Source organism: Oncorhynchus gorbuscha, linkage group LG01 (genome assembly GCF_021184085.1).
Source record: "Oncorhynchus gorbuscha isolate QuinsamMale2020 ecotype Even-year linkage group LG01, OgorEven_v1.0, whole genome shotgun sequence".
In the NCBI taxonomy this organism is placed as follows: domain Eukaryota; kingdom Metazoa; phylum Chordata; class Actinopteri; order Salmoniformes; family Salmonidae; genus Oncorhynchus; species Oncorhynchus gorbuscha.
Window position 1 is genome coordinate 5,568,745 of NC_060173.1, and position 26,056 is coordinate 5,594,800.

Consider the following 26,056-nt stretch of genomic DNA (forward strand, 5'->3'; position numbering starts at 1 on the left):
CCAAACCCTACAATTCGGCTAAAAGCTAAACCAGGTTCAGGGATTAGCTGAAATACAATCAAATCATTAAACTAAAGATCATGTAAAATAAATAAAATAAAAACTATTCACTGAAGTTTTTAAAGTTCCTCTTTGTGATGACATGAAGCTTAGAATATTTTATTTCTCACATCTGGTCTCAAATGTCTTGGCGGGCCTCCCCGAGTGGCGCAGTGGTCTAAGACACTGCATCGCAGTTGCTGAACTGTGCCACTAGAGATCCTGGTTCTAGTCCAGGCTCTGGCGCACCCGGCCCCGACCTGAAGACCCATTGGGCAGCGCACAATTGACCCAGCATCGTCCGGGTTAGGCGAGGGTTTGGCCCAGCATCGTCCGGTTTAGGCGAGGGTTTGGCCCAGCATCGTCCGGGTTAGGCGAGGGTTTGTCCGGCAGGGATGTCCTTGTCCCATCGCACACTAGACTCCTATGGCGGGCCGTGCACAGTGCACGCTGACATGGTCCCCAGGTGTACGGTGTTTCCTCCTACACATTGGTGCGGCTGGCTTCCGGGTCAAGCGGACGTTGTGTCAAGAAGCAGTGCGGCTTGGTTGGGTCGTGTTTCGGAGGACACATGGCTCTCAACCTTCAAATCAAAGTTTATTTGTCACGTGCGCTGAATACAACAGGTGTAGTAGACCTCTCAGTGAAATGCTGAATACAACAGGTGTAGTAGACCTCACAGTGAAATGCTGAATACAACAGGTGTAGTAGACCTCACAGTGAAATGCTGAATACAACAGGTGTCGACCTTAGTGAAATGCTGAATACAACAGGTGGAGTAGACCTTACAGTGAAATACTGAATACAACAGGTGTAGTAGATCTTACAGTGAAATGCTGAATACAACAGGTGTAGTAGACCTTACAGTGAAATTCTGAATACAACAGGTGTAGTAGACCTTACAGTGAAATGCTGAATACAACAGGTGTAGTAGACCTGACAGTGAAATGCTGAATACAACAGGTGTAGTAGACCTCACAGTGAAATGCTGAATACAACAGGTGTAGTAGACCTCACAGTGAAATGCTGAATACAACAGGTGTAGTAGACCTCACAGTGAAATGCTGAATACAACAGGTGTCGACCTTGGTGAAATGCTTACTTACAGGCTCTAACCAATGGTGCCAAAAAAAGGTTGTGTGTAGGTAGGTAAGTCTCCAGAGTTCGTACGGGAGTTGCATCAATGAGACAAGACTGTAACTACCAATTGGATATCACGAAATTGGGGAGGAAAAATTGGTAAAAGTACAAAAATGAATGTCTTGGGTGAAGACACCAGTAGAAACCTATTTCTCTGATCTTATTTTAACGAATACACCAATCAGAGATGACTTTGAAGGGTATCTAGGGTTGGCTCGTGTAGTCTTCGTCACCAGCTGGGTTAGGTGTAGATCGTTACACATGTCTTTTTAGATTGGGAAATGCATGCTTCAGACAATCATACTGTAGGTCACCCAGGTAACTTCTGATTTAGTAAAAGAAGACAAACTAGTTATCTCCTCGAGTGCACGAAGGTTAACCGAGGGAGGACAGTAGACCCCCTATAACAGTTATGGATAAAAATTTTGCCCAGACAAAAGCTTAGAGATAGTAGCTAAAATTTTTGGGCATGGGAAATGGATTTCAGTAAAGAGACATATAAATTATTTTATATTAGGAATGGCCACTCCACCACCTCCTACTCTGTCAGCTCTGTACACATTATAACCCTCAATATTAACATCAGAGTCCAGAATGTCCCCAGAGATCTAAGTTTCAGTCAACACAAGAATGTCTGGATTCGTTTGCAATGCCCAGATCTTGATATACATTGGGGCAAAAAAAGTATTTAGTCAGCCACCAATTGTGCAAGTTCTCCCAGATGGTCTTTTGCTTATAAAAAGTCTCAATTGTCTAAAGTCATGCCAACCCAGTGGCAGTAGTGTTGAAAGTCATGCCAACCCAGTGGCAGTAGTATTTAAAGATATGCCAACCCAGTGGCAGTAGTGTTGAAAGTCATGCCAACCCAGTGGCAGTAGTGTTGAAAGTCATGCCAACCCAGTGGCAGTAGTATTTAAAGATATGCCAACCCAGTGACAGTAGTATTTAAAGATATGCCAACCCAGTGGCAGTAGTATTTAAAGTCATGCCAACCCAGTGACAGTAGTATTTAAAGATATGCCAACCCAGTGGCAGTAGTATTTAAAGTCATGCCAACCCAGTGGCAGTAGTATTTAAAGATATGCCAACCCAGTGGCAGTAGTATTTAAAGTCATGCCAACCCAGTGACAGTAGTATTTAAAGATATGCCAACCCAGTGACAGTAGTATTTAAAGATATGCCAACCCAGTGGCAGTAGTATTTAAAGATATGCCAACCCAGTGGCAGTAGTATTTAAAGATATGCCAACCCAGTGACAGTAGTATTTAAAGATATGCCAACCCAGTGACAGTAGTATTTAAAGATATGCCAAACGAAGCAAAACTGTTACACATACTGGACTGTTATGTATGACTCATTCTATTCCCTGACGCCTATCAGTTTCCTCTCCTGGCCAACTTCTTCCTGGAGGAGGAGCCAGGCGGAGTGGGCAGTAAAGGCATTAAAGTGAGGCCTGCCCGACCGGGGGTGAAGCCAACCAATAAGAATCTCAGGACCACCGTGGGGGAGAAGGTAGGTGACCAATCATGTTTACATTGCTTGGAAAAGAAACCAATAAACACAAATATAATTACTATACTTATCATTAAAACAACATATTGTACAGACTTTTAAAAAAAAAAAATTGTCAAATGAAAGTCATTCAGCCGACCATCTTTTTTTTGCGATTGATATGTGTAATAGAGCTTGGACCGTGTGTGACAAGTCTGTCTGTATCCTGTCTATGTATGTGACACTGTGTTTCCTTTCAGTTCCGCAGTTCTCTGTACCTGCTGATGGAGACGCTGAACGCCACCACTCCTCACTACGTACGCTGCATCAAGCCCAACGAGGAAAAGATGCCGTTCGAGTAAGTAGGCCCGAGCACGGTACCTACTTGATACTCTACGTCCGTCGGGATGAGGTCATTAAAAACCGCAAACCATCTTCTGCTACTGTAGTCTGTGTTGTCACTGTGCCCTGTCCCATGAGAGATCAATCTCTTACGAGCTCTGGACTGTATTTGTAGTTTAATATTGCATGATGTGTAAAATGGGGCTTGAAATGTGTGGTAAGACTGCAGTACTTCGGTCTCTTCAAAAGGTTCATTCTGAAGTCTTTGTGTCCTGGGGGTGTTTCTCAATACGTCATCTTGATATCCCGGAGTGTCTCGGGGGTGTTTCTCAATACGTCATCTTGATATCCCAATGTGTCCTGGGGGTGTTTCTCAATACGTCATCTTGATATCCTAGTGTGTCTCGGGGGTGTTTCTCAATACGTCATCTTGATATCCCAGTGTGTCTCGGGGTTGTTTCTCAATACGTCATCTTGATATCCTAGTGTGTCTCCGGGGTGTTTCTCAATACGTCATCTTAATATCCTAGTGTGTCTCGGGGGTGTTTCTCAATACGTCATCTTGATATCCCAGTGTGTCTCGAGGGTGTTTCTCAATACGTCATCTTGATAACCCTGAGTGTGTCTTTATGTCTCGTCAGGTATGACTCTAAGCGGGTGGTCCAGCAGCTGAGGGCGTGTGGAGTCCTGGAGACCATTCACATCAGCGCTCAGAGCTACCCCTCCAGGTGATCCTAAACCAGCATCCACCCCTCCATACTTCCAACAGTAACACAGCAGTGAAATCTACGGGCCAGTTTCCCTGAGTACAGATCAATCAGTCCTGGACTAAAAACGATGCTCTTTTAAAAACATTTTTTTGAGAATCTTTGTTGAAAGTGCTTTTTAGTCCAGGACTTTTATCTGTGTCCCGGAAAACCGTCCTTACAAGCTTAACCTTTTTGTATTAACTGAACTGTGCTCTGATTGGTCAGGTGGACGTACATAGAGTTCTACAGCCGGTACAGTATACTGATGAGCCAACAGGAGCTGGTTCTCACCGACAAGAAGCAGACGTGTAGGACCGTGCTGCAGAGGCTGATTCAGGTGAGGGTTGAAAACGTATACAGGAGATATGAGTCAACCTTCCCCCTCGTCCTCCTGCTTTTGCTTTTTATAGCACTCTTCTGATCTGTGTTCTTAACTTTTAGAATAGTAGTTGAAAGACTCCGGTTGACATCGATGAAAAGGCTTTAAAACACAACTCTTGAACTGTCTCCTTGGTGAATCTGTTATCACCTGGAGGGGTAGCTCTGTATATCCAGGTCGATCTGTTCTTTTTTTATATAAAGGTCCTTTTTGCAAACCGCTTTCCCCTCCCAGGACTCCAACCAGTACAAGTTTGGCCGGACCAAGATCTTCTTCCGAGCGGGTCAGGTGGCGTACTTGGAGAAGCTGCGATTGGACCGTCTCCGAGGGGCGTGTGTGACCATCCAGAAGCATGTGAGGGGGTGGAGCCACAGGAGGACGTTCCTCCGTATGAGGGAGGCGGCCATCATCCTGCAACAGTACGTCCGCGGACAGAGACGGATACGGTGAGTGTCTTCACAACCACTACAACAGACAGTAGACTGAGACGGTGAGTGTCTTCACAACCACTACAACAGACAGTAGACAGTAGACTGAGACGGTGAGTGTCTTCACAACCACTACAACAGACAGAGACTGATATGGTGAGTGTCTTCACAACCACTACAACAGACAGAGACTGATATGGTGAGTGTCTTCACAACCACTACAACAGACAGAGACTGATATGGTGAGTGTCTTCACAACCACTACAACAGACAGAGACTGATATGGTGAGTGTCTTCACAACCACTACAACAGACAGATGGTATCCTCAATGAAATGATACAGTCCATGAATTACAATTTTAATTTTACCCCCAATTTTGTGGTATCCAATTGTTAGTCTCTCCCGAGCCCGTACGGGAGTTGTACTAAGGTCGAAAGCCATGCGTCCTCCGAAACACAACCCAACCAAGCCGCACTGCTTCTTAACACAGAGTGCATCCAACCAGCCAGCCGCACCAATGTGTCGGAGGAAACACTGTGCACCTGGCGACCTGGTCAGCGTGCACTGCGCCCGGTGTGCGACGAGACAAGGATATCCCTACCGGCCAAACCCTCCCTAACCCGGACAACGCTAGGCCAATTAGTGCGTCGCCCCACGGACCTCCCGGTCACGGCCGGCTGCGACAGAGCCTGGGCGCGAACCCAGAGTCTCTGGTGGCACTGCAATGCCCTAGACCACTGAGCCACCCGGGAGGCCATACTTAAAGTCTTTTAACATCATTCTCAGCTCAGACATCTTACCCAATATTTGGAACCAAGGATTGATAACCACAATCCACAAAAGATGGTAGTTATCACATGCTGTTAGCCTCTTCTTCTTTTCACCCTTCCTTCTCCTCCTCCCTTGGCATTGTGGGAATATTGACATCCGTATTAGAAGGATTGTGGTCGTCTCTCCCCGTCTCTCTAGTAAATCGGTGACGGCTGCAGCGTTGAAACAGGGCTGGGCTGCTGTGGTCATTCAGAGGTACTGGAGAGGTCATCTCACCAGACAGATCTTTAGAATGGTCCGTTCCTCCTCAATCATCATCCAAGCCTTCACTAGAGGCTGGATCGCCAGAAAACGCTATAAAAAGGTATTGTGCTGTGTCCTATCTGTAGATATGAACTGAGACCGCATTGGGAATTTGACTAGATGTCTGTGTGCGTGTCTATTTTTATTAATGCATCTGTGTGTGTCAACTCTCAGATGGTGGAGGTGCAGAAAGCGCTGATCTTACAGAAGTATGCCCGGGCGTGGCTCGCCAGGAGACGCTTCCAGACCCTGCGGCGCCTGGTACACAACGTGCAGCTCTCCTACCGGTGCCAGCAGCTCAGGAAGAAACTGGAGGATCAGGTTAGAACCTCCCCCAAAAAACAGTACAACACTGACCTGGAAGAGGTGGGGTTAGTGGAGTGGAGTCTTGTTGGACAAGGTGGGGTTAGCGGGGTGGAGTCTTGTTGGACAAGGTGGGGTTAGCGGGGTGGAGTCTTGTTGGACAAGGTGGGGTTAGTTGGGTGGAGTCTTGTTGGACGAGGTGGGGTTAGTGTGGTGGAGTCTTGTTGGACGAGGTGGGGTGGAGTAACAGAGAACGTACTGTAAACTCACTCCACAGCTAACTTGAAATGTAGCAGATGGTGTTGGTGGGATGGGATACATTTTTTGGTCTGGGTCTTAGTCTCAGCTCATGATCTCTGACTAGACCGTAGTGTTTAGTCACTCAACTCGTGAGGTCAACAAACTGTATAGCATTTCTTTGACGTCTGTCCTTCCAGGGCAAAGAGAACTGTGGGTTACTCGAGAGGCTGACAAGTCTGGCCGGTGCTCACGCCCAAGGTCTCGACAAGCTGCACAGTCTGGAGGCCCAGCTGGGGAAATCAGCCACTGAGAAGGCTTCGCTAGAGGAGCGAGAGAAGAAGAGCAAGGAGGACGCCGCCAAGACGATCGCCCAGCTTCAACAGGAAAAAGACGGGTTCATCGTGCAGAAACAGGACTTGGAAAAGAAGCTTGCAGATACAGCAACAGAGATGAAAGGTAAGAGGAAGGAAATGATGGCTCAGATTGTTCTCTTTTTAAACCTCGTAAATTTAAAAAAAAGGTGGTCTTGCACTGGCATATATGATCTTGGTCCACCGAGTTGGATAACACCGTTGCTATGGATTAGGATTGGGTGATATTTCGATAAGTGTCGGATATCGAAGATGATTAAGAGCCCTCGTAGATGGTGACGACATCGTGATGCGACAGAACATTGTACAGCCTATTTCAACTTTACTGGCACCACGCTGTAAAGAGCCGCAATAAATATGTTATAAACAATTTACAGAATGCGAGAGTAGAGCAAAATGTCAACAAACAAACATTTCCCTCTCTCAATGTCAATGATTTTCACCATATAACGTACTCTATTTTAAAAGCCTCATTTTGTATTTTTCGTCCCCTCAATTTGACATCAATATGACTTCAGTTTTTATGCATGCTGGCTGGCATTCTCCCTCCATGCTACTTCACGCCAGGGTAGTGGGTTCGATCCCCGGGACCACCCATACGTAGAATGTATGCACACATGACTAAGTCGCTTTGGATAAAAGCGTCTGCTAAATGGCATATATTATTATTATATTATTCACCCTCCATGCTACTTCACCCTCCATGCTACTTCACCCTCCATGCTACTTATATATATGCCATTTAGCAGACGCTTTTATCCAAAGCGACTTACAGTCATGTGTGCATACATTCTACGTATGGGTGGTCCCGGGAATCGAACCCACTACCCTGGCGTTACAAGCGCCATGCTCTACCAACTGAGCTACAGAAGGACTTCACCCTCCATGCTACTTCATGATCATACAACACATTTATCAGACCGTTTGAAATTGTTTTGAATAAGCTAGGACATAATAGGCTCATGTAATAATGAGAGGTAAAACAACCAATAGCAAGAGAGAACAATTGAACAAGCAGTTGTTGTTTTTTTAACAAAGCTTTACAGTTGAGCAAAGCTTAGTGTATTATAGATGCATGTATCTCTCTTCCTTGTCATTGTGAACCAAAAAAAAACAACCAAAAAACGAATCCTACTAATTAAAATAGCCTGAAATACAAGCTAAAGTTACAAATATATATTTTTATTTCCCCCAAATGGGCTATACTAATTAAAGTGGATAATGTCCTAAAGTTGCAGTTTTCAAATGGGAACCATTTTGAAAGTCAGTCTCTCTATCGGCCATTTTCTATCACCAATTTATTTTGAAGGATAAATATTACAGGTAACAAGAAGTGAAATTGAGCAAACAATATGAAGATGGGAAATGTCGAATGAGAAGTCATGGCGCTTGTAACGCCAGGGTAGTGGGTTCAATTCCCGGGACCACCCATACGTAGAATGTATGCACACATGACTGTAAGTCGCTTTGGATAAAAGCGTCTGCTAAATGGCATTTATTATTATTATATTATATATTATATTATATTAGAAGTCAAAAGACTTCTAAAATAAACTGTGTGTGTAGTAGGCCTATTTCCATAGCCTACTATTAATTTTATTCTGTGTTTCACTTCTTTAATTTCTAGACGGCTTCGATCAAATCAAGACGACTCTGAAAGAAGATCTGGAACGAGAAGAAAGATTGAGGAAGTAAGAGTTGCTTCGTGTACCTATACCGTTTTTTAAAAACTTCTGAGCCGAGCCGAGCTAAACCAAGCTAAGCTGTACTGGGCTGAGCCGAGCTAAACCAAGCTAAGCTGTACTGGGCTGAGCCGAGCTAAACCAAGCTAAGCTGTACTGGGCTGAGCCGAGCTAAACCAAGCTAAGCTGTACTGGGCCGAGCTAAACCAAGCTAAACTGTACTGGGCCGAGCTAAACCAAGCTAAGCTGTACTGGGCTTGGCCTGGTTACTCATCCACCATAGTAGCAGGAACGGTGGGAATATCTGAGCCAGCTTGGTATGGTTACTCATCCACCATAGTAGCAGGAACGGTGGGAATATCTGAGCCAGTCCAGTATGGGTCAGGTCCAGTATGGGGGTCAGGTCCAGTATGGGTCAGGTCCGGTCCAGTATGGGTCAGGTCCGGTCCAGTATGGGTCAGGTCCGGTCCAGTATGGGTCAGGTCGGTCCAGTATGGGTCAGGTCCGGTCCAGTATGGGTCCAGTATGGGTCAGGTCCAGTATGGGTCAGGTCAGTATGGGTCAGGTCAGTATGGGTCAGGTCCAGTATGGGGTCATGGGTCAGGTCCAGTATGGGTCAGGTCAGGTCCAGTATGGGTCAGGTCCAGTATGGGTCAGGTCCAGTATGGGTCAGGTCTCCAGTATGGGTCAGGTCCGGTCCAGTATTGGTCAGGTCCAGTATGGGTCGGGTCCAGTATGGGTCGGGTCCAGTATGGGTCGGGTCCAGTATGGGTCGGGTCCAGTATGGTCCAGGTCCGGGTCCAGTATGGTCCAGTATGGGTCGGGTCCAGTATGGTCCAGTATGGGTCGGGTCCAGTATGGTCCAGTATGGGTCAGGTCCAGTATGGTCCAGTCCAGTATGGTCCAGTACAGTAATGGTCAGGTCCAGTATGGGTCAGGTCATGGTCCAGTATTGTGAAAAGGACACGATATTGATCTAGTTTAGTTTCTCAGGATTGCAGAGAACAACCTTGACCTGCAGAAGGAGGACCATGAGAAGGAGGTGGAGATTCTGAGGGAGGAGAACAGGAGGCTGAAGGAGGAGAGAGTCCGCCTGCAGAGACAGACTGAGGAGGGGGCGCAGGTCAACACTGATCTACAGGACCAGGTCATACAGCTCACCAAGCACGTCAAGGTGAGGTTGAAGGTCATTGGTCGTACAGCTCACCAAGCACGTCAAGGTGAGGTCATTGGTCGTACAGCTCACCAAGCACGTCAAGGTGAGGTCATTGGTCGTACAGCTCACCAAGCACGTCAAGGTGAGGTCATTGGTCGTACAGCTCACCAAGCACGTCAAGGTGAGGTCATTGGTCGTACAGCTCACCAAGCACGTCAAGGTGAGGTCATTGGTCGTACAGCTCACCAAGCACGTCAAGGTGAGGTCATTGGTCGTACAGCTCACCAAGCACGTCAAGGTGAGGTTGAAGGTCATTTGGCCGTACAGCTCACCAAGCACGTCAAGGTGAGGTCATCGGTCGTACAGGTCACCAAGCACGTCAAGGTGAGGTTGAAGGTCATTGGTCGTACAGCTCACCAAGCACGTCAAGGTAAGGTCATTGGTCGTACAGCTCACCAAGCACGTCAAGGTGAGGTCATTGGTCATACAGCTCACCAAGCACGTCAAGGTGAGGTCATTGGTCGTACAGCTCACAAGCATGTTAAGGTGAGGTCATTGGTTGTACAGCTCACCAAGCACGTCAAGGTGAGGTCATTGGTCGTACAGCTCACCAAGCACGTCAAGGTGAGGTTGAAGGTCATTGGTCGTACAGCTCACCAAGCACGTCAAGGTGAGGTCATCGGTCGTACAGCTCACCAAGCACGTCAAGGTGAGGTCATCGGTCGTACAGCTCACCAAGCACGTCAAGGTGAGGTCATTGGTCGTACAGCTCACCAAGCATGTTAAGGTGGGGTTGAAGGTCATTGGTCGTACAGCTCACCAAGCACGTCAAGGTGAGGTCATTGGTCGTACAGCTCACCAAGCACGTCAAGGTGAGGTCATTGGTCGTACAGCTCACCAAGCACGTCAATGTGAGGTTCAAAAGGTGAAGGATTACTTGACTGATGTATTGATTGATTGGTTGGTTAGTTCATTGATTGATTTTTCCTCTTCCAAGGTTATACCGGAGTTACGGAAGGATCTTCATAACCTCCAAACCCAGAGAGATGATCTGGACCGGAGAATGAAGGGGCAGTCAGAAGAAGCGATAGGTACAGTAGGTCTACTCGGTTAATTCACACTACTGTGCCCTATACTGTCCTGGCTACCCATCCACCATCGTTGCTGATGCAGTGGAAAGGACAATGTGAAAAGAAAACATCCGAGCCAGTCCAGTACAGGGTGGGTCAGGTACAGGGTGGTTCAGGTCCAGTACAGGGTGGTTCAGGTCCAGTACAGGGTGGTTCAGGTCCAGTACAGGGTGGTTCAGGTCCAGTACAGGGTGGTTCAGGTCCAGTACAGGGTGGTTCAGGTCCAGTACAGGGTGGTTCAGGTCCAGTACAGGGTGGTCCAGTACAGGGTGGGTCAGGTCCAGTACAGGGTGGGTCAGGTCCAGTACAGGGTGGGTCAGGTCCAGTACAGGGTGGTCCAGTACAGGGTGGGTCAGGTCCAGTACAGGGTGGTCCAGTACAGGGTGGTTCAGGTCCAGTACAGGGTGGTTCAGTACAGGGTGGTCCAGTACAGGGTGGTTCAGGTCCAGTACAGGGTGGTTCAGGTCCAGTACAGGGTGGTTCAGGTCCAGTACAGGGTGGTCCAGTACAGGGTGGTCCAGGTCCAGTACAGGGTGGTCCAGGTCCAGTACAGGGTGGTTCAGTACAGGGTGGGTCAGGTCCAGTACAGGGTGGTTCAGGTCGGCATGATAGTGTGAAAAAAGGATGAATTGCTCCCAAAGGATTTTATCGTCAGGCCGTGATCGTTTTGTCGCCAGGCCTTGAATGTTTGTGACTCTTTTCCTACAGCTAAGATGAGTGTGATTACAAGACAACTTCTTGGTGGCATGATGGAAGAGGAGGTCATTTCGCTACATGTGTAACTATGTTATTCTCTATGTAACTATATTATTCTCAATACATATTTGGGACAAGTGATAGGTTCAATCCAGTTTACACATGTTTTTTTTGTTAAAAAGGTTGGCCTCCGATGGGCCAGAACAGATCTATGAAGCTGGGGATCTGGTGACAGCTTTTGATGGGCTGCAGAAAGCTTCCAGGTCTGACACGTTTGGTTTTTCCCATCTAACTCTGGATCTCTACATTAACCTGGTCCCAGATCAGTTTGTGCTGTCTCCACAAACCCCTACTGGTCCCAGATCAGTTTGTGCTGTCTCCACAAACCCCTACTGGTCCCAGATCAGTTTGTGCTGTCTCCACAAACCCCTACTGGTCCCAGATCTGTTTGTGCTGTCTCCACAAACCCCTACTGGTCCCAGATCAGTTTGTGCTGTCTCCACAAACCCCTACTGGTCCCAGATCAGTTTGTGCTGTCTCCACAAACCCCTACTGGTCCCAGATCAGTTTGTGCTGTCTCCACAAACCCCCTACTGTATGGTCACTGTCGTGATGCTTGTCGTGACACTCACTACGCTGAAGGTGTCTGGATAAGAGCAGCTGCTACGTGACATAATGTTAGCACTGCTACGTAACATAATGTTAGCACTGCTACGTGACATAATGTTAGCACTGCTACGTGACATAATGTTAGCACTGCTACGTGACATAATGTTAGCACTGCTACGTGACATAATGTTAGCACTGCTACGTGACATAATGTTTTAGCACTGCTACGTGACATAATGTTAGCACTGCTACGTGACATAATGTTAGCACTGCTACGTGACATAATGTTAGCACTGCTACGTGACATAATGTTAGCAATGCTACTGTAAGGATTCACATGGCCGTTCTGCCCCAATGTGAGCAATAAACCTTACTGAGTGTTTAGAAAATAGACATCTCTGTTTCACACGGTGATCATTTGACATCCAAGACTGAATTAAGGTGTTGTTGGTTGGTCTGTCTGACGCTGGTTGGTTGGTTGGTCTGTCTGACGCCGGTTGGTTGTTTGGTTGGTTGGTCTGTCTGACGCCGGTTGGTTGGTTGGTTGGTTGGTCTGTCTGACGCCGGTTGGTTGGTTGGTTGGTCTGTCTGACGCCGGTTGGTTGGTTGGTTGGTTGGTTGGTCTGTCTGACGCCGGTTGGTTGGTTGGTTGGTCTGTCTGACGCCGGTTGGTTGGTTGGTTGGTTGGTTGGTCTGTCTGACGCTGGTTGGTTGATTGGTCTGTCTGACGCTGGTTGGTTGGTTGGTCTGTCTGACTGTGTGACTTGTTCGTCTGTCTGCCGGCAGAGTGCTGGAGAGGAAGCAGAAGGAACAGAAAGAGGTCTCCGACAGCCAGATAGAGGGGCTGATGTTCAAGGTGGAACACCTGCAGAACGAAAACAATCAGCTGCAGAAACTGTTCCAAGAAAAAATGTCTGTCAACGACAGCATCGGCCAGGAAGTGACCAGGCTGAACCAGGAAAACATGGTCATACCTGAACTGAAGCAGACGGTGTCAGAGCTACAACGACATAAACAGGAACTGGAGGAGCAACTGGAGGAGCAGACCAGAGGGATGACAGGTAGACACAGTACACTACACCATCACTTCGGCCTCTAGGTTCGGGGTCAGTGTTATCCAGTCAACTCAGGAACTCAGGAAGTCATTACAAGCATTTATCTCTCTTTTTTTTTAGAACAAATTGAGGAGATATCAAAAAAGCTTCAAATGAATGTTGAAGAGGAAGCCACCCAACGCAGGTACATATATATAGTACGGTAGTATCCCAACGCAGGTACATATATATAGAACGGTAGTATCCCAACTCAGGTACATATATATAGTACAGTAGTATCCCAACGCAGGTACATATATATAGTACGGTAGTATCCCAACGCAGGTACATATATATAGTACGGTAGTATCCCAACGCAGGTACATATATATAGTACGGTAGTATCCCAACGCAGGTACATATATATATAGTACGGTAGTATCCCAACGCAGGTACATATATATAGAACGGTAGTATCCCAACGCAGGTACATATATATAGTACGGTAGTATCCCAACGCAGGTACATATATATAGTACGGTAGTATCCCAACGCAGGTACATATATATATAGTACGGTAGTATCCCAACGCAGGTACATATATATATAGTACGGTAGTATCCCAACGCAGGTACATATATATAGTACGGTAGTATCCCAATGCAGGTACATATATATATAGTACGGTAGTATATATCCTCAAGCCCTGAAATCATATAACAATATTCCATTGTCTGCAGATGCTTTTATCCAAAGCGACATGCAGGACAGTGAGTGCACACATTTACACTGTGTGTATGTATGTGTGTATATATATATATATATATATATATATATATATATATATATATATATATATATATATATATATATATATCCCAACGGGAATTGAACCCACAACCACTATCACGACATGCTAGCACCACACCCTTACCAACTGAACCACAATCAAGCCGTCATTACTATTCTGTTCACGACTGACCCCCTAACCTCTCTGTTCAGGCTGTTGGAGCAGCATGAGCAGGTGAAGCGGGAGGAGGTGGAGAGGAGGGTGGAGGAGCTGGAGGAGGTGCTCAGGAGACAGAAGAACACGGAGACTGAGGCCAAGACCAGATTCACTCAGGAGGCATCACGACTCACTGCAGAGAACATGGTGTGTGACTGACTGACTGTTTGTGACTGACTGTTTGTGACTGACTGTTTGTGACGCTGACTGAGAGTGAGGCAGGCTTGACTGAGAGTGAGGCAGGCTTGACTGAGAGTGAGGCAGGCTTGACTGAGAGTGAGGCAGGCTTGACTGAGAGTGAGGCAGGCTTGACTGAGAGTGAGGCAGGCTTGACTGAGAGTGAGGCAGGCTTGACTGAGAGTGAGGCAGGCTTGACTGAGAGTGAGGCAGGCTTGACTGAGAGTGAGGCAGGCTTGACTGAGAGTGAGGCAGGCTTGACTGAGAGTGAGGCAGGCTTGACTGACTGAGAGTGAGGCAGGCTTGACTGACTGAGAGTGAGGCAGGCTTGACTGACTGAGAGTGAGGCAGGCTTGACTGACTGAGAGTGAGGCAGGCTTGACTGACTGAGAGTGAGGCAGGCTTGACTGACTGAGAGTGAGGCAGGCTTGACTGACTGAGAGTGAGGCAGGCTTGACTGACTGAGAGTGAGGCAGGCTTGACTGACTGAGAGTGAGGCAGGCTTGCTTGACTGACTGAGAGTGAGGCAGGCTTGACTGACTGAGAGCTTGAGAGCAGGCTTGACTGACTGAGAGTGAGGCAGGCTTGACTGACTGAGAGTGAGGCAGGCTTGACTGACTGAGAGTGAGGCAGGCTTGACTGACTGAGGCTTGAGTGAGGCTTGACTGACTGAGAGTGAGGCAGGCTTGACTGACTGAGAGTGAGGCAGGCTTGACTGACTGAGAGTGAGGCAGGCTTGACTGACTGAGAGTGAGGCAGGCTTGACTGACTGAGAGTGAGGCAGGCTTGACTGACTGAGAGTGAGGCAGGCTTGACTGACTGAGAGTGAGGCAGGCTTGACTGACTGAGAGTGAGGCAGGCTTGGCTTGACTGACTGAGAGTGAGGCAGGCTTGACTGACTGAGAGTGAGGCAGGCTTGACTGACTGAGAGTGAGGCAGGCTTGAGACTGTGAGTGAGGCAGGCTTGACTGACTGAGAGTGAGGCAGGCTTGACTGACTGAGAGTGAGGCAGGCTTGACTGACTGAGAGTGAGGCAGGCTTGACTGACTGAGAGTGAGGCAGGCTTGACTGACTGAGAGTGAGGCAGGCTTGACTGACTGAGAGTGAGGCAGGCTTGACTGACTGAGAGTGAGGCAGGCTTGACTGACTGAGAGTGAGGCAGGCTTGACTGACTGAGAGTGAGGCAGGCTTGACTGACTGAGAGTGAGGCAGGCTTGACTGACTGAGAGTGAGGCAGGCTTGACTGACTGAGAGTGAGGCAGGCTTGACTGACTGAGAGTGAGGCAGGCTTGACTGACTGAGAGTGAGGCAGGCTTGACTGACTGAGAGTGAGGCAGGCTTGACTGACTGAGAGTGAGGCAGGCTTGACTGACTGAGAGTGAGGCAGGCTTGACTGACTGAGAGTGAGGCAGGCTTGACTGACTGAGAGTGAGGCAGGCTTGACTGACTGAGAGTGAGGCAGGCTTGACTGACTGAGAGTGAGGCAGGCTTGACTGACTGAGAGTGAGGCAGGCTTGACTGACTGAGAGTGAGGCAGGCTTGACTGACTGAGAGTGAGGCAGGCTTGACTGACTGAGAGTGAGGCAGGCTTGACTGACTGAGAGTGAGGCAGGCTTGACTGACTGAGAGTGAGGCAGGCTTGACTGACTGAGAGTGAGGCAGGCTTGACTGACTGAGAGTGAGGCAGGCTTGACTGACTGAGAGTGAGGCAGGCTTGACTGACTGAGAGTGCAGGCTTGACTGACTGAGAGTGAGGCAGGCTTGACTGACTGAGAGTGAGGCAGGCTTGACTGCTTGACTGACTGAGAGTGAGGCAGGCTTGACTGACTGAGAGTGAGGCAGGCTTGACTGACTGAGAGTGAGGCAGGCTTGACTGACTGAGAGTGAGGCAGGCTTGACTGACTGAGAGTGAGGCAGGCTTGACTGACTGACTGAGAGTGAGGCAGGCTTGACTGACTGAGAGTGAGCAGGCTTGACTGACTGAGAGTGACTGACTGACTGAGAGTGAGGCAGGCTTGACTGACTGTGAGGCTTGACTGACTGAGAGTGCAGGACTGACTGAGAGTGAGAGGCTTACTGACTGTGACTGACTGTGAGACTGACTGACTGTGAGACTGACTGACTGTGAGACTGACTGACTGACTGACTGTGAGACTGTGAGACTGACTGACTGTGAGACTGACTGACTGTGAGACTGACTGACTGTGAGACTGACTGACTGACTGACTGTGAGACTGACTGACTGACTGACTGACTGTGAGACTGTGAGACTGACTGACTGTGAGACTGACTGACTGACTGACTGTGAGACTGTGAGACTGACTGACTGTGAGACTGACTGACTGACTGACTGTGAGACTGTGAGACTGACTGACTGAGACTGACTGACTGACTGACTGACTGACTGACTGACTGACTGTGAGACTGACTGACTGACTGACTGACTGTGAGACTGACTGACTGACTGACTGACTGTGAGACTGACTGACTGACTGACTGACTGTGAGACTGACTGACTGACTGACTGACTGTGAGACTGACTGACTGACTGACTGACTGTGAGACTGTGAGACTGACTGACTGACTGTGAGACTGTGAGACTGACTGACTGACTGTGAGACTGTGAGACTGACTGACTGACTGTGAGACTGTGAGACTGACTGACTGACTGTGAGACTGTGAGACTGACTGACTGACTGTGAGACTGACTGACTGTTTGTTTGACTGACTGACTGACTGTGAGACTGACTGTTTGTTTGACTGTGAGACTGACTGTTTGTTTGACTGTGTGTGTAATTCAGTCCTTGTGATATTTCCGTTTAATTCCAGGACTTTGAAGAACAGCTCGACATGAAGGATCGGTTGATAAGGAAGCTGCAAAATAAAATCAAGAGTCTTCAAACGTCCGAGAAAGGTAACATGATTATGCACTGACAAAGTAAACTTCTGGTACATTCTATCTATCAATTGATATTCAGCTCATTTCCTGTTTCTTTTGTGGTTTCTTCCTCAGCCAATCAAATGCCAGCGCCCACTATTCCCAAAGAATACCTCGGAATGTTGGAGTACAAGAGGGAGGATGAACCCAAGCTCATTCAATACATAATTCTGGGTAATGAACACGTCAACAAGAATCGTGACGTTGTTTTTAAAGTATCGCATGACCCCAGATGTCTATGTGGCCTAAGAAAATAGATCACACGAACCTAAGAGGATGAACTAATAACTGGTTCTCACTATGAAAGTGTGACATCTCAAACAACAGCAGCAGCTTACAGGGTTTGTCTCATGTCTGTAACTGGGTTGTGTTCATTAGGCATCAAATGGAAGAAAGACTGAAACAGGGAGGGACTACCTGCTCTTGTCCAATAAGGAATGCCTAATTTTAATTTAGCTTCTCTTCATGTGTGTCCGTTAACCTGGCCCATTTTTTTTTTTTTGCATGAAAAAGCTTCATGTGTGTCCGTTAACCTGGCCCATGTTTGTTGTGTGTGAAACCCTCAACATGATAACACCACTCTGGCCCTCTTTGTCAGACCTGAAACCCAGGGGGTAGTGGTCAACATGGGGGCTTCTCTTCAGTGGTCAACAGATGAAACCCAGGGGGATCATGATCCCCAACATGGCCGCCCAGCTTCTCTTCATGTGTGTCCGTTAACCTGGCCCATGTTTGTAACTGTGTTTGCAGACCTGAAACCCAGGGGGGTAATGGTCAACATGATCCCCAACATGGCCGCCCAGCTTCTCTTCATGTGTGTCCGTTAATCTGGCCCATGTTTGTAACTGTCCTATGTTTGCAGACCTGAAACCCAGGGGGGTAGTGGTCAACATGATCCCCAACATGGCCGCCCAGCTTCTCTTCATGTGTGTCCGTTAACCTGGCCCATGTTTGTAACTGTGTTTGCAGACCTGAAACCCAGGGGGGTAGTGGTCAACATGATCCCCAACATGGCCGCCCAGCTTCTCTTCATGTGTGTCCGTTAACCTGGCCCATGTTTGTAACTGTGTTTGCAGACCTGAAACCCAGGGGGGTAGTGGTCAACATGATCCCCAACATGGCCGCCCAGCTTGTTTCTTCATGTGTGTCCGTTAACCTGGCCCATGTTTGTAACTGTGTTTGCAGACCTGAAACCCAGGGGGGTAGTGGTCAACATGATCCCCAACATGGCCGCCCAGCTTCTCTTCATGTGTGTCCGTTAACCTGGCCCATGTTTGTAACTGTGTTTGCAGACCTGAAACCCAGGGGGTGGCCCATGTTTGTAACTGTGTTTCAACCCATGATCCCCAACATGGCCGCCCAGCTTCTCTTCATGTGTGTCCGTTAACCTGGCCCATGTTTGTAACTGTGTTTGCAGACCTGAAACCCAGGGGGGTAGTGGTCAACATGATCCCCAACATGGCCGCCCAGCTTCTCTTCATGTGTGTCCGCCACGCCGACTACCTCAACGACGGAGCAAAGCTCAAGTCCCTCATGAACGCCATAATCAGCGGGGTTAAGAAGGTCATCACGGTAAGCTGAGTCGGCGCTCTATTCTGTTCCTGTTCTGCTTTTCACAGTTCTTCATACGACTCAAACTCATAACAGGCCAAAGTGTGTGTGTAAGTTCTTCTTCTTTTCTCAGGATTGTTGTTGTTGTTGTCATTTGTTTACCTGTCTCAGGATCACCAAGCAGACTTTGAATTGCTGTCGTTCTGGCTCTCGAACATGTACCACATGCTCAACTGTCTGAAACAGTACAGTGGAGAAGAGGTAGGATCGTCCTCTACTATTTTATATGGCACACCATCAGGGGTTCTATCCACAGATAATATACCAGTCCATATGTTGTTTCATATTTACGTAGTAATACTCTGACCTAAAGATCTGTTGTTTATTATTATAAAATGTACATTTTTATCCCGCCGTTTTCCACAGGAGTTTATGAAACAGAACTCTCCGCGTCAGAAGAAAAACTGCTTGCAGAACTTTGACCTGTCTGAACACAGACAGATCTTCAGTGATCTGGCCATCCGTATCTACCACCAGTTTATATCTGTTATGGAGAAGACTCTAATGCCTATGATCGGTAGGTTACTCTCATAAGATAACGACATGATGTACAGTACCAGTCAAAATAGTTTGGACACACCTACTCATTCCAGGGTTTTTTCTTCTTAAGTTTTTACTATTTTCTACATTATAGAATAATCGTGAAGACATCACAACTATGAAATAACACATATGGTATCATGTAGTAACCCCCCAAAAAAGTGTTAAACAAATCAAAATATATTTTAGATTCTTCAAAGTAGCCACCCTTTGCCTTGATGACAGCTTTGCACACTCTTGGCATTCCTACTGGTAGTAGGAGGGTGTTTGTCCCACTGAGCACAAACCAGATGGGATGGAGTATCGCTGCAGAATGCTGTGGTAGCCATGCTGGTTTAGTGTGCCTTGAATTCTAAATAAATCGCTGACAGTGTCACCAGCAAAAGCACCTTCACACCTCCTCCTCCTCCTCCATGCTTCACGATGGGAACTACACATGCAGAGATCATCCGTTCACCTACTCTGCGTCTCACAAAGACACGGCGTTTGGAAACAAAAATCTCTAATTAGGAGATTTCCACCAGTCTAATGTCCATTGCTCATGTTTCTTGGTCCAAGCAAGTCTCTTCTTATTATTGGTGTCCTTTAGTAGTGGTTTCTTTGCAGCAATTCGACTATGAAGGCCTGATTCACGCATTCTCCTCTGAACAGTTGAAAGAAATTCCACAAATTTACATTTAACAAGGCACACCTGTTAATTTAAATGTATTTCAAAACCAATTTAATTATATAGCCCTTCTTACATCAGCTGATATCTCAAAGTGCTGTACAGAAACCCAGCCTAAAACCCCAAACAGCAAGCAATGCAGGTATAGAAACACGGTGGCTAGGAAAAACTCCCTAGAAAGGCCAAAACCTAGGAAGAAACCTAGAGAGGAACCAGGCTATGTGGGTTGGCCAGTCCTCTTCGGGCTGTGCCGGGTGGAGATTATAACAGAACATGGCCAAGATGTTCAAATGTTCATAAATGACCAACAGGGTCAAATATGAATAATCACAGTGAATAGGTCAGGGTTCCTTAGCCGCAGGCAGAACAGTTGAAACTGGAGCAGCAGCACGGCCAGGTGGACTGGGGACAACAAGGAGTCATCATGCCAGGTAGTCCTGAGGCATGGTCCTAGGGCTCAGGTCCTCCGAGAGAGAGAAAGAAAGAGAGAATTAGAGAGAGCATATGTGGGGTGGCCAGTCCTCTTCTGACTGTGCCGGGTGGAGATTATAACAGAACGTGGCCAAGATGTTCAAATGTTCATAAATGACCAACAGGGTCAAATATGAATAATCACAGTGAATAGGTCAGGGTTCCTTAGCCGCAGGCAGAACAGTTGAAACTGGAGCAGCAGCACGGCCAGGTGGACTGGGGACAACAAGGAGTCATCATGCCAGGTAGTCCTGAGGCATGGTCCTAGGGCTCAGGTCCTCCGAGAGAGAGAAAGAAAGAGAGAATTAGAGAGAGCATATGTGGGGTGGCCAGTCCTCTTCTGGCTGTGCCGGGTGGAGATTATAACAGAACGTGGCCAAGATGTTCAAATGTTCATAAATGACCAGCATGGTTGAATAATAGTAAGGCAGAACAGTTGAAACTGGAGCAGGAGCATGGCCAGGTGGACTGGGGACAGCAAGGAGTCCTCATGTCAGGTAGTCCTGGGACATGGTCCTAGGGCCCAGGCCAGTTGAAACTGGAGCAGCAGCATGGCCAGGTGGACTGGGGACAGCAAGGAGTCATCATGTCAGGTAGTCCTGGGACATGGTCCTAGGGCCCAGGCCAGTTGAAACTGGAGCAGCAGCATGGCCAGGTGGACTGGGGACAGCAAGGAGTCATCATGTCAGGTAGTCCTGGGACATGGTCCTAGGGCCCAGGCCAGTTGAAACTGGAGCAGCAGCATGGCCAGGTGGACTGGGGACAGCAAGGAGTCATCATGTCAGGTAGTCCTGGGACATGGTCCTAGGGCCCAGGCCAGTTGAAACTGGAGCAGCAGCATGGCCAGGTGGACTGGGGACAGCAAGGAGTCATCATGTCAGGTAGTCCTGGGACATGGTCCTAGGGCCCAGGCCAGTTGAAACTGGAGCAGCAGCATGGCCAGGTGGACTGGGGACAGCAAGGAGTCATCATGTCAGGTAGTCCTGGGACATGGTCCTAGGGCCCAGGCCAGTTGAAACTGGAGCAGCAGCATGGCCAGGTGGACTGGGGACAGCAAGGAGTCATCATGTCAGGTAGTCCTGGGACATGGTCCTAGGGCCCAGGCCAGTTGAAACTGGAGCAGCAGCATGGCCAGGTGGACTGGGGACAGCAAGGAGTCATCATGTCAGGTAGTCCTGGGACATGGTCCTAGGGCCCAGGCCAGTTGAAACTGGAGCAGCAGCATGGCCAGGTGGACTGGGGACAGCAAGGAGTCATCATGTCAGGTAGTCCTGGGACATGGTCCTAGGGCCCAGGCCAGTTGAAACTGGAGCAGCAGCATGGCCAGGTGGACTGGGGACAGCAAGGAGTCATCATGTCAGGTAGTCCTGGGACATGGTCCTAGGGCCCAGGCCTGTTGAAACTGGAGCAGCAGCATGGCCAGGTGGACTGGGGACAGCAAGGAGTCATCATGTCAGGTAGTCCTGGGACATGGTCCTAGGGCCCAGGCCAGTTGAAACTGGAGCAGCAGCATGGCCAGGTGGACTGGGGACAGCAAGGAGTCATCATGTCAGGTAGTCCTGGGACATGGTCCTAGGGCCCAGGCCAGTTGAAACTGGAGCAGCAGCATGGCCAGGTGGACTGGGGACAGCAAGGAGTCATCATGTCAGGTAGTCCTGGGACATGGTCCTAGGGCCCAGGCCAGTTGAAACTGGAGCAGCAGCATGGCCAGGTGGACTGGGGACAGCAAGGAGTCATCATGTCAGGTAGTCCTGGGACATGGTCCTAGGGCCCAGGCCAGTTGAAACTGGAGCAGCAGCATGGCCAGGTGGACTGGGGACAGCAAGGAGTCATCATGTCAGGTAGTCCTGGGACATGGTCCTAGGGCCCAGGCCAGTTGAAACTGGAGCAGCAGCATGGCCAGGTGGACTGGGGACAGCAAGGAGTCATCATGTCAGGTAGTCCTGGGACATGGTCCTAGGGCCCAGGCCAGTTGAAACTGGAGCAGCAGCATGGCCAGGTGGACTGGGGACAGCAAGGAGTCATCATGTCAGGTAGTCCTGGGACATGGTCCTAGGGCCCAGGCCAGTTGAAACTGGAGCAGCAGCATGGCCAGGTGGACTGGGGACAGCAAGGAGTCATCATGTCAGGTAGTCCTGGGACATGGTCCTAGGGCCCAGGCCAGTTGAAACTGGAGCAGCAGCATGGCCAGGTGGACTGGGGACAGCAAGGAGTCATCATGTCAGGTAGTCCTGGGACATGGTCCTAGGGCCCAGGCCAGTTGAAACTGGAGCAGCAGCATGGCCAGGTGGACTGGGGACAGCAAGGAAAGAAAGAAAGAGAATAAGAGAGCGCATACTTAAATTCACACAGGACACCGGATAAGACAAACTGATCCTAGTCCCCCGACACACAAACTACTGCAGCGTAAATACTGGAGGCTGAGACAGGAGGGGTCGGGAGACACTGTGGCCCCAGCCAATGATACCCCAGGACAGGGCCAAACAGGCAGGATATAACCCCACCCCCTTTGCAAAAGCACAGCCCTCACACCATTAGAGGGATATCTTCAACCGGCAACTTGCCATCCTAAGGCGAGGCCGAGTATAGCCCACAAAGATCTCCGCCACGGCACAACCCAAGGGGGGGCACCAACCCAGACGGTGACCACTCAAGTGACCACTCAACCCACTCAGGTGACGCACCCCTCCTCGGGACGGCATGGAAGAGCACCAGTAAGCCAGTGACTCAGCCCCTGTAATAGGGTTAGAGGCAGAGAATCCCAGTGGAAAGAGGGGAACCGGCCAGGCAGAGACAGCACCTCATGAAGCTGGTTGAGAGAATGCCAAGAGTGTGCAAAGCTGTCAAGGCAAAGGGATCAAAAACTTTGAAGAATATAAAATATATTATGATTTGTTTAACACTTTTTTTTGGTTACTACATGATTCCATAGTTTTGATGTCTTCAATATTATTCTACAATGGTACTGTACATTGATATGATTTTTTATTTTACCTTTATTTAGCTAGGCAAGTCAGTTAAGAACAAATTCTAATTCTCAATGACGGCCTAGGAACAGTGGGTTAACTGGCCTAGGAACAGTGGGTTAACTGGCCTAGGAACAGTGGGTTAACTGGTCTAGGAACAGTGGGTTAACTGGTCTAGGAACAGTGGGTTAACTGGTCTAGGAACAGTGGGTTAACTGCCTGTTCAGGGGCAGAACAACAGATTTGTACCTTGTCAGCTCGGGGGTTTGAACTTGCAACCTTCCGGTTACTAGTCCAACGCTCTAATCACTAGGCTACCCTGCCGCCTCTACACTCTAACCACTAGGCTACCTGCCGTCCCTCCACTCTAACCACTAGGCTACCTGCCGCCCCTCCACTCTAACCACTAGGCTACCTGCCGCCTCTACACTCTAACCACTAGGCTACCTGCCGCCTCTACACTCTAACCACTAGGCTACCCTGCCGCCTCTACACTCTAACCACTAGGCTACCCTGCCGCCCCTCCACTCTAACCACTAGGCTACCTGCCTCCTCTACACTCTAACCACTAGGTTACCCTGCCGCCTCTACACTCTAACCACTAGGCTACCCTGCCGCCCCTCCACTCTAACCACTAGGCTACCCTGCCGCCCCTCCACTCTAACCACTAGACTACCTGCCGTCCCTCCACTCTAACCACTAGGCTACCCTACCGCCCCTCCACCCTAACCACTAGGCTACCCTGCCGCCCCTCCACCCTAACCACTAGGCTACCCTGCCGCCCCTCCACCCTAACCACTAGGCTACCCTGCCGCCTCTACACTCTAACCACTAGGCTACCCTGCCGCCTCTACACTCTAACCACTAGGCTACCCTGCCGCCTCTACACTCTAACCACTAGGCTACCCTGCCGCCCCTCCACTCTAACCACTAGACTACCTGCCGTCCCTCCACTCTAACCACTAGGCTACCTGCCGCCTCTACACTCTAACCACTAGGCTACCCTGCCGCCTCTACACTCTAACCACTAGGCTACCCTGCCGCCCCTCCACTCTAACCACTAGGCTACCTGCCGCCTCTACACTCTAACCACTAGGCTACCTGCCGCCTCTACACTCTAACCACTAGGCTACCCTGCCGCCTCTACACTCTAACCACTAGGCTACCCTGCCGCCCCTCCACTCTAACCACTAGGCTACCCTGCCGCCTCTACACTCTAACCACTAGGTTACCCTGCCGCCTCTACACTCTAACCACTAGGCTACCCTGCCGCCCCTCCACTCTAACCACTAGGCTACCCTGCCGCCCCTCCACTCTAACCACTAGGCTACCCTGCCGCCCCTCCACTCTAACCACTAGGCTACCCTGCCGCCTCTACACTCTAACCACTAGGCTACCCTGCCGCCTCTACACTCTAACCACTAGGCTACCCTGCCGCCTCTACACTCTAACCACTAGGCTGATACATACATTGATAGTCACTTCCCATTAAATATTTGTAGAAATCCAAGAAAGTATTGTTATATAAAGGTTAAAGATCAAGGTTTTCACTCATTCACGCATGCATACAGTGCCTGTTGTACATACGGAGTGTGTGTCTGTTTCCTCCAGTTCCTGGCATGCTGGAGCACGAGAGTCTCCAGGGAATCTCTAGTATGAAGCCTACAGGTTTCCGTAAGCGTTCCAGCAGCATCTATGAGGACCAGGAGATCTACACCATCTCTTCTCTCCTCCAGCAGCTCAGTCTGTACCACAGCACTATGAGTCAGCACGGCATGGAGGAGGGGCTGGTCAGACAGGTAGGAGGGGGGGTCCGGGGGTCTCTCAGGGGCTAGTCAGACAGGTAGGAGGGGGGATCAGACGGGTAGGATGAGGGGAGGGTAGACAGACAGGTAGAAGAAGGGGGGACAGACAGGTAGAAGAAGGGGGACAGACAGGTAGAAGAAGGGGGGCAGACAGGTAGGAGGGGAGGCAGACAGGTAGGAGGGGGGTGGGGCAGACAGATAGGAGGAGGCGGTGCTGGTCAGACAGGTAGGAGGGGGAGCCACTCAGGGTCTGGTCAGACGGGTAGGAGGGGGGGGTCACTCAGGGGCTGGTCAGACTGGTAGGAGGGGGGGTCACTCAGGGGCTGGTCAGACTGGTAGGAGGGGGGTCACTCAGGGGCTGGTCAGACAGGTAGGAGGGGGGTCACTCAGGGGCTAGTCAGACAGGTAGGAGGGGAGGATCAGACGGGTAGGAGGAGGGGGGGGCAGACAGGTAGAGGAAGGGGGGCAGACGGGTAGAAGAAGGGGGAGGCAGGCAGATAGAAGAAGGGGGCAGACAGGTAGAAGGAGGGGGAGGCAGACAGGTAGAAGGAGGGGGGTGGGGCTGGTCAGACAGGTAGGAGGCGGGGCTGGTCAGACAGGTAGGAGGCGGGGCTGGTCAGACAGGTAGGAGGCGGGGCTGGTCAGACAGGTAGGAGGCGGGGCTGGTCAGACAGGTAGGAGGCGGGGCTGGTCAGACAGGAAGGAGGGGGTGGGGCAGACAGGTAGGAGGAGGGGGGCAGACAGGTAGGAGAGGGGGCAGACAGGTAGGAAGAGGGGGGGTCACTCAGGGTCTGGTCAGACAGGTATGGGGGGGTCAGACAGGTGGTGGGGGCTGTGTGTGTGTCGGGGGTGCTGTAGGGGAAAGGCGTAAACTCCCTCTTGGGATCAATTGTGGGGTTGCACAGGTATCGATTCTTGGACCTCTATGATTTTCAGGTTATATTTGCATCTACCTGTGTTTGTATCTGACCCTGTCTTGTCCAACATCTACCTGTGTTTTTATCTGACCCT

At 49.4% G+C, this 26,056-nt stretch overlaps 1 protein-coding gene across 2 annotated transcripts in view; it reads left to right on the plus strand.

Annotated features, from left to right (window-relative positions):
• The window catches only part of LOC124031598 (unconventional myosin-Vc-like), a 70,659-nt gene that overhangs the window by 35,763 nt on the left and 8,840 nt on the right, over positions 1-26,056 (plus strand). Inside the window, exons 15-36 of one of the 2 annotated variants that reach the window (XM_046343035.1) lie at positions 2,560-2,691; positions 2,931-3,028; positions 3,654-3,740; positions 3,987-4,098; positions 4,375-4,586; positions 5,539-5,704; positions 5,818-5,964; positions 6,384-6,642; positions 8,185-8,248; positions 9,233-9,413; positions 10,393-10,486; positions 11,234-11,303; positions 11,404-11,484; positions 12,617-12,891; positions 13,006-13,069; positions 13,867-14,017; positions 16,877-16,961; positions 17,061-17,159; positions 18,403-18,557; positions 18,708-18,797; positions 18,963-19,113; positions 24,852-25,039. In XM_046343035.1, the coding sequence (XP_046198991.1) occupies positions 2,560-2,691; positions 2,931-3,028; positions 3,654-3,740; positions 3,987-4,098; positions 4,375-4,586; positions 5,539-5,704; positions 5,818-5,964; positions 6,384-6,642; positions 8,185-8,248; positions 9,233-9,413; positions 10,393-10,486; positions 11,234-11,303; positions 11,404-11,484; positions 12,617-12,891; positions 13,006-13,069; positions 13,867-14,017; positions 16,877-16,961; positions 17,061-17,159; positions 18,403-18,557; positions 18,708-18,797; positions 18,963-19,113; positions 24,852-25,039 (2,961 nt within the window). Of the gene's footprint in view, positions 1-2,559; positions 2,692-2,930; positions 3,029-3,653; positions 3,741-3,986; positions 4,099-4,374; positions 4,587-5,538; positions 5,705-5,817; positions 5,965-6,383; positions 6,643-8,184; positions 8,249-9,232; positions 9,414-10,392; positions 10,487-11,233; positions 11,304-11,403; positions 11,485-12,616; positions 12,892-13,005; positions 13,070-13,866; positions 14,018-16,876; positions 16,962-17,060; positions 17,160-17,847; positions 18,076-18,402; positions 18,558-18,707; positions 18,798-18,962; positions 19,114-24,851; positions 25,040-26,056 lie in introns of those variants that run through there. The other variant, XM_046343043.1, reaches the window with a different exon arrangement.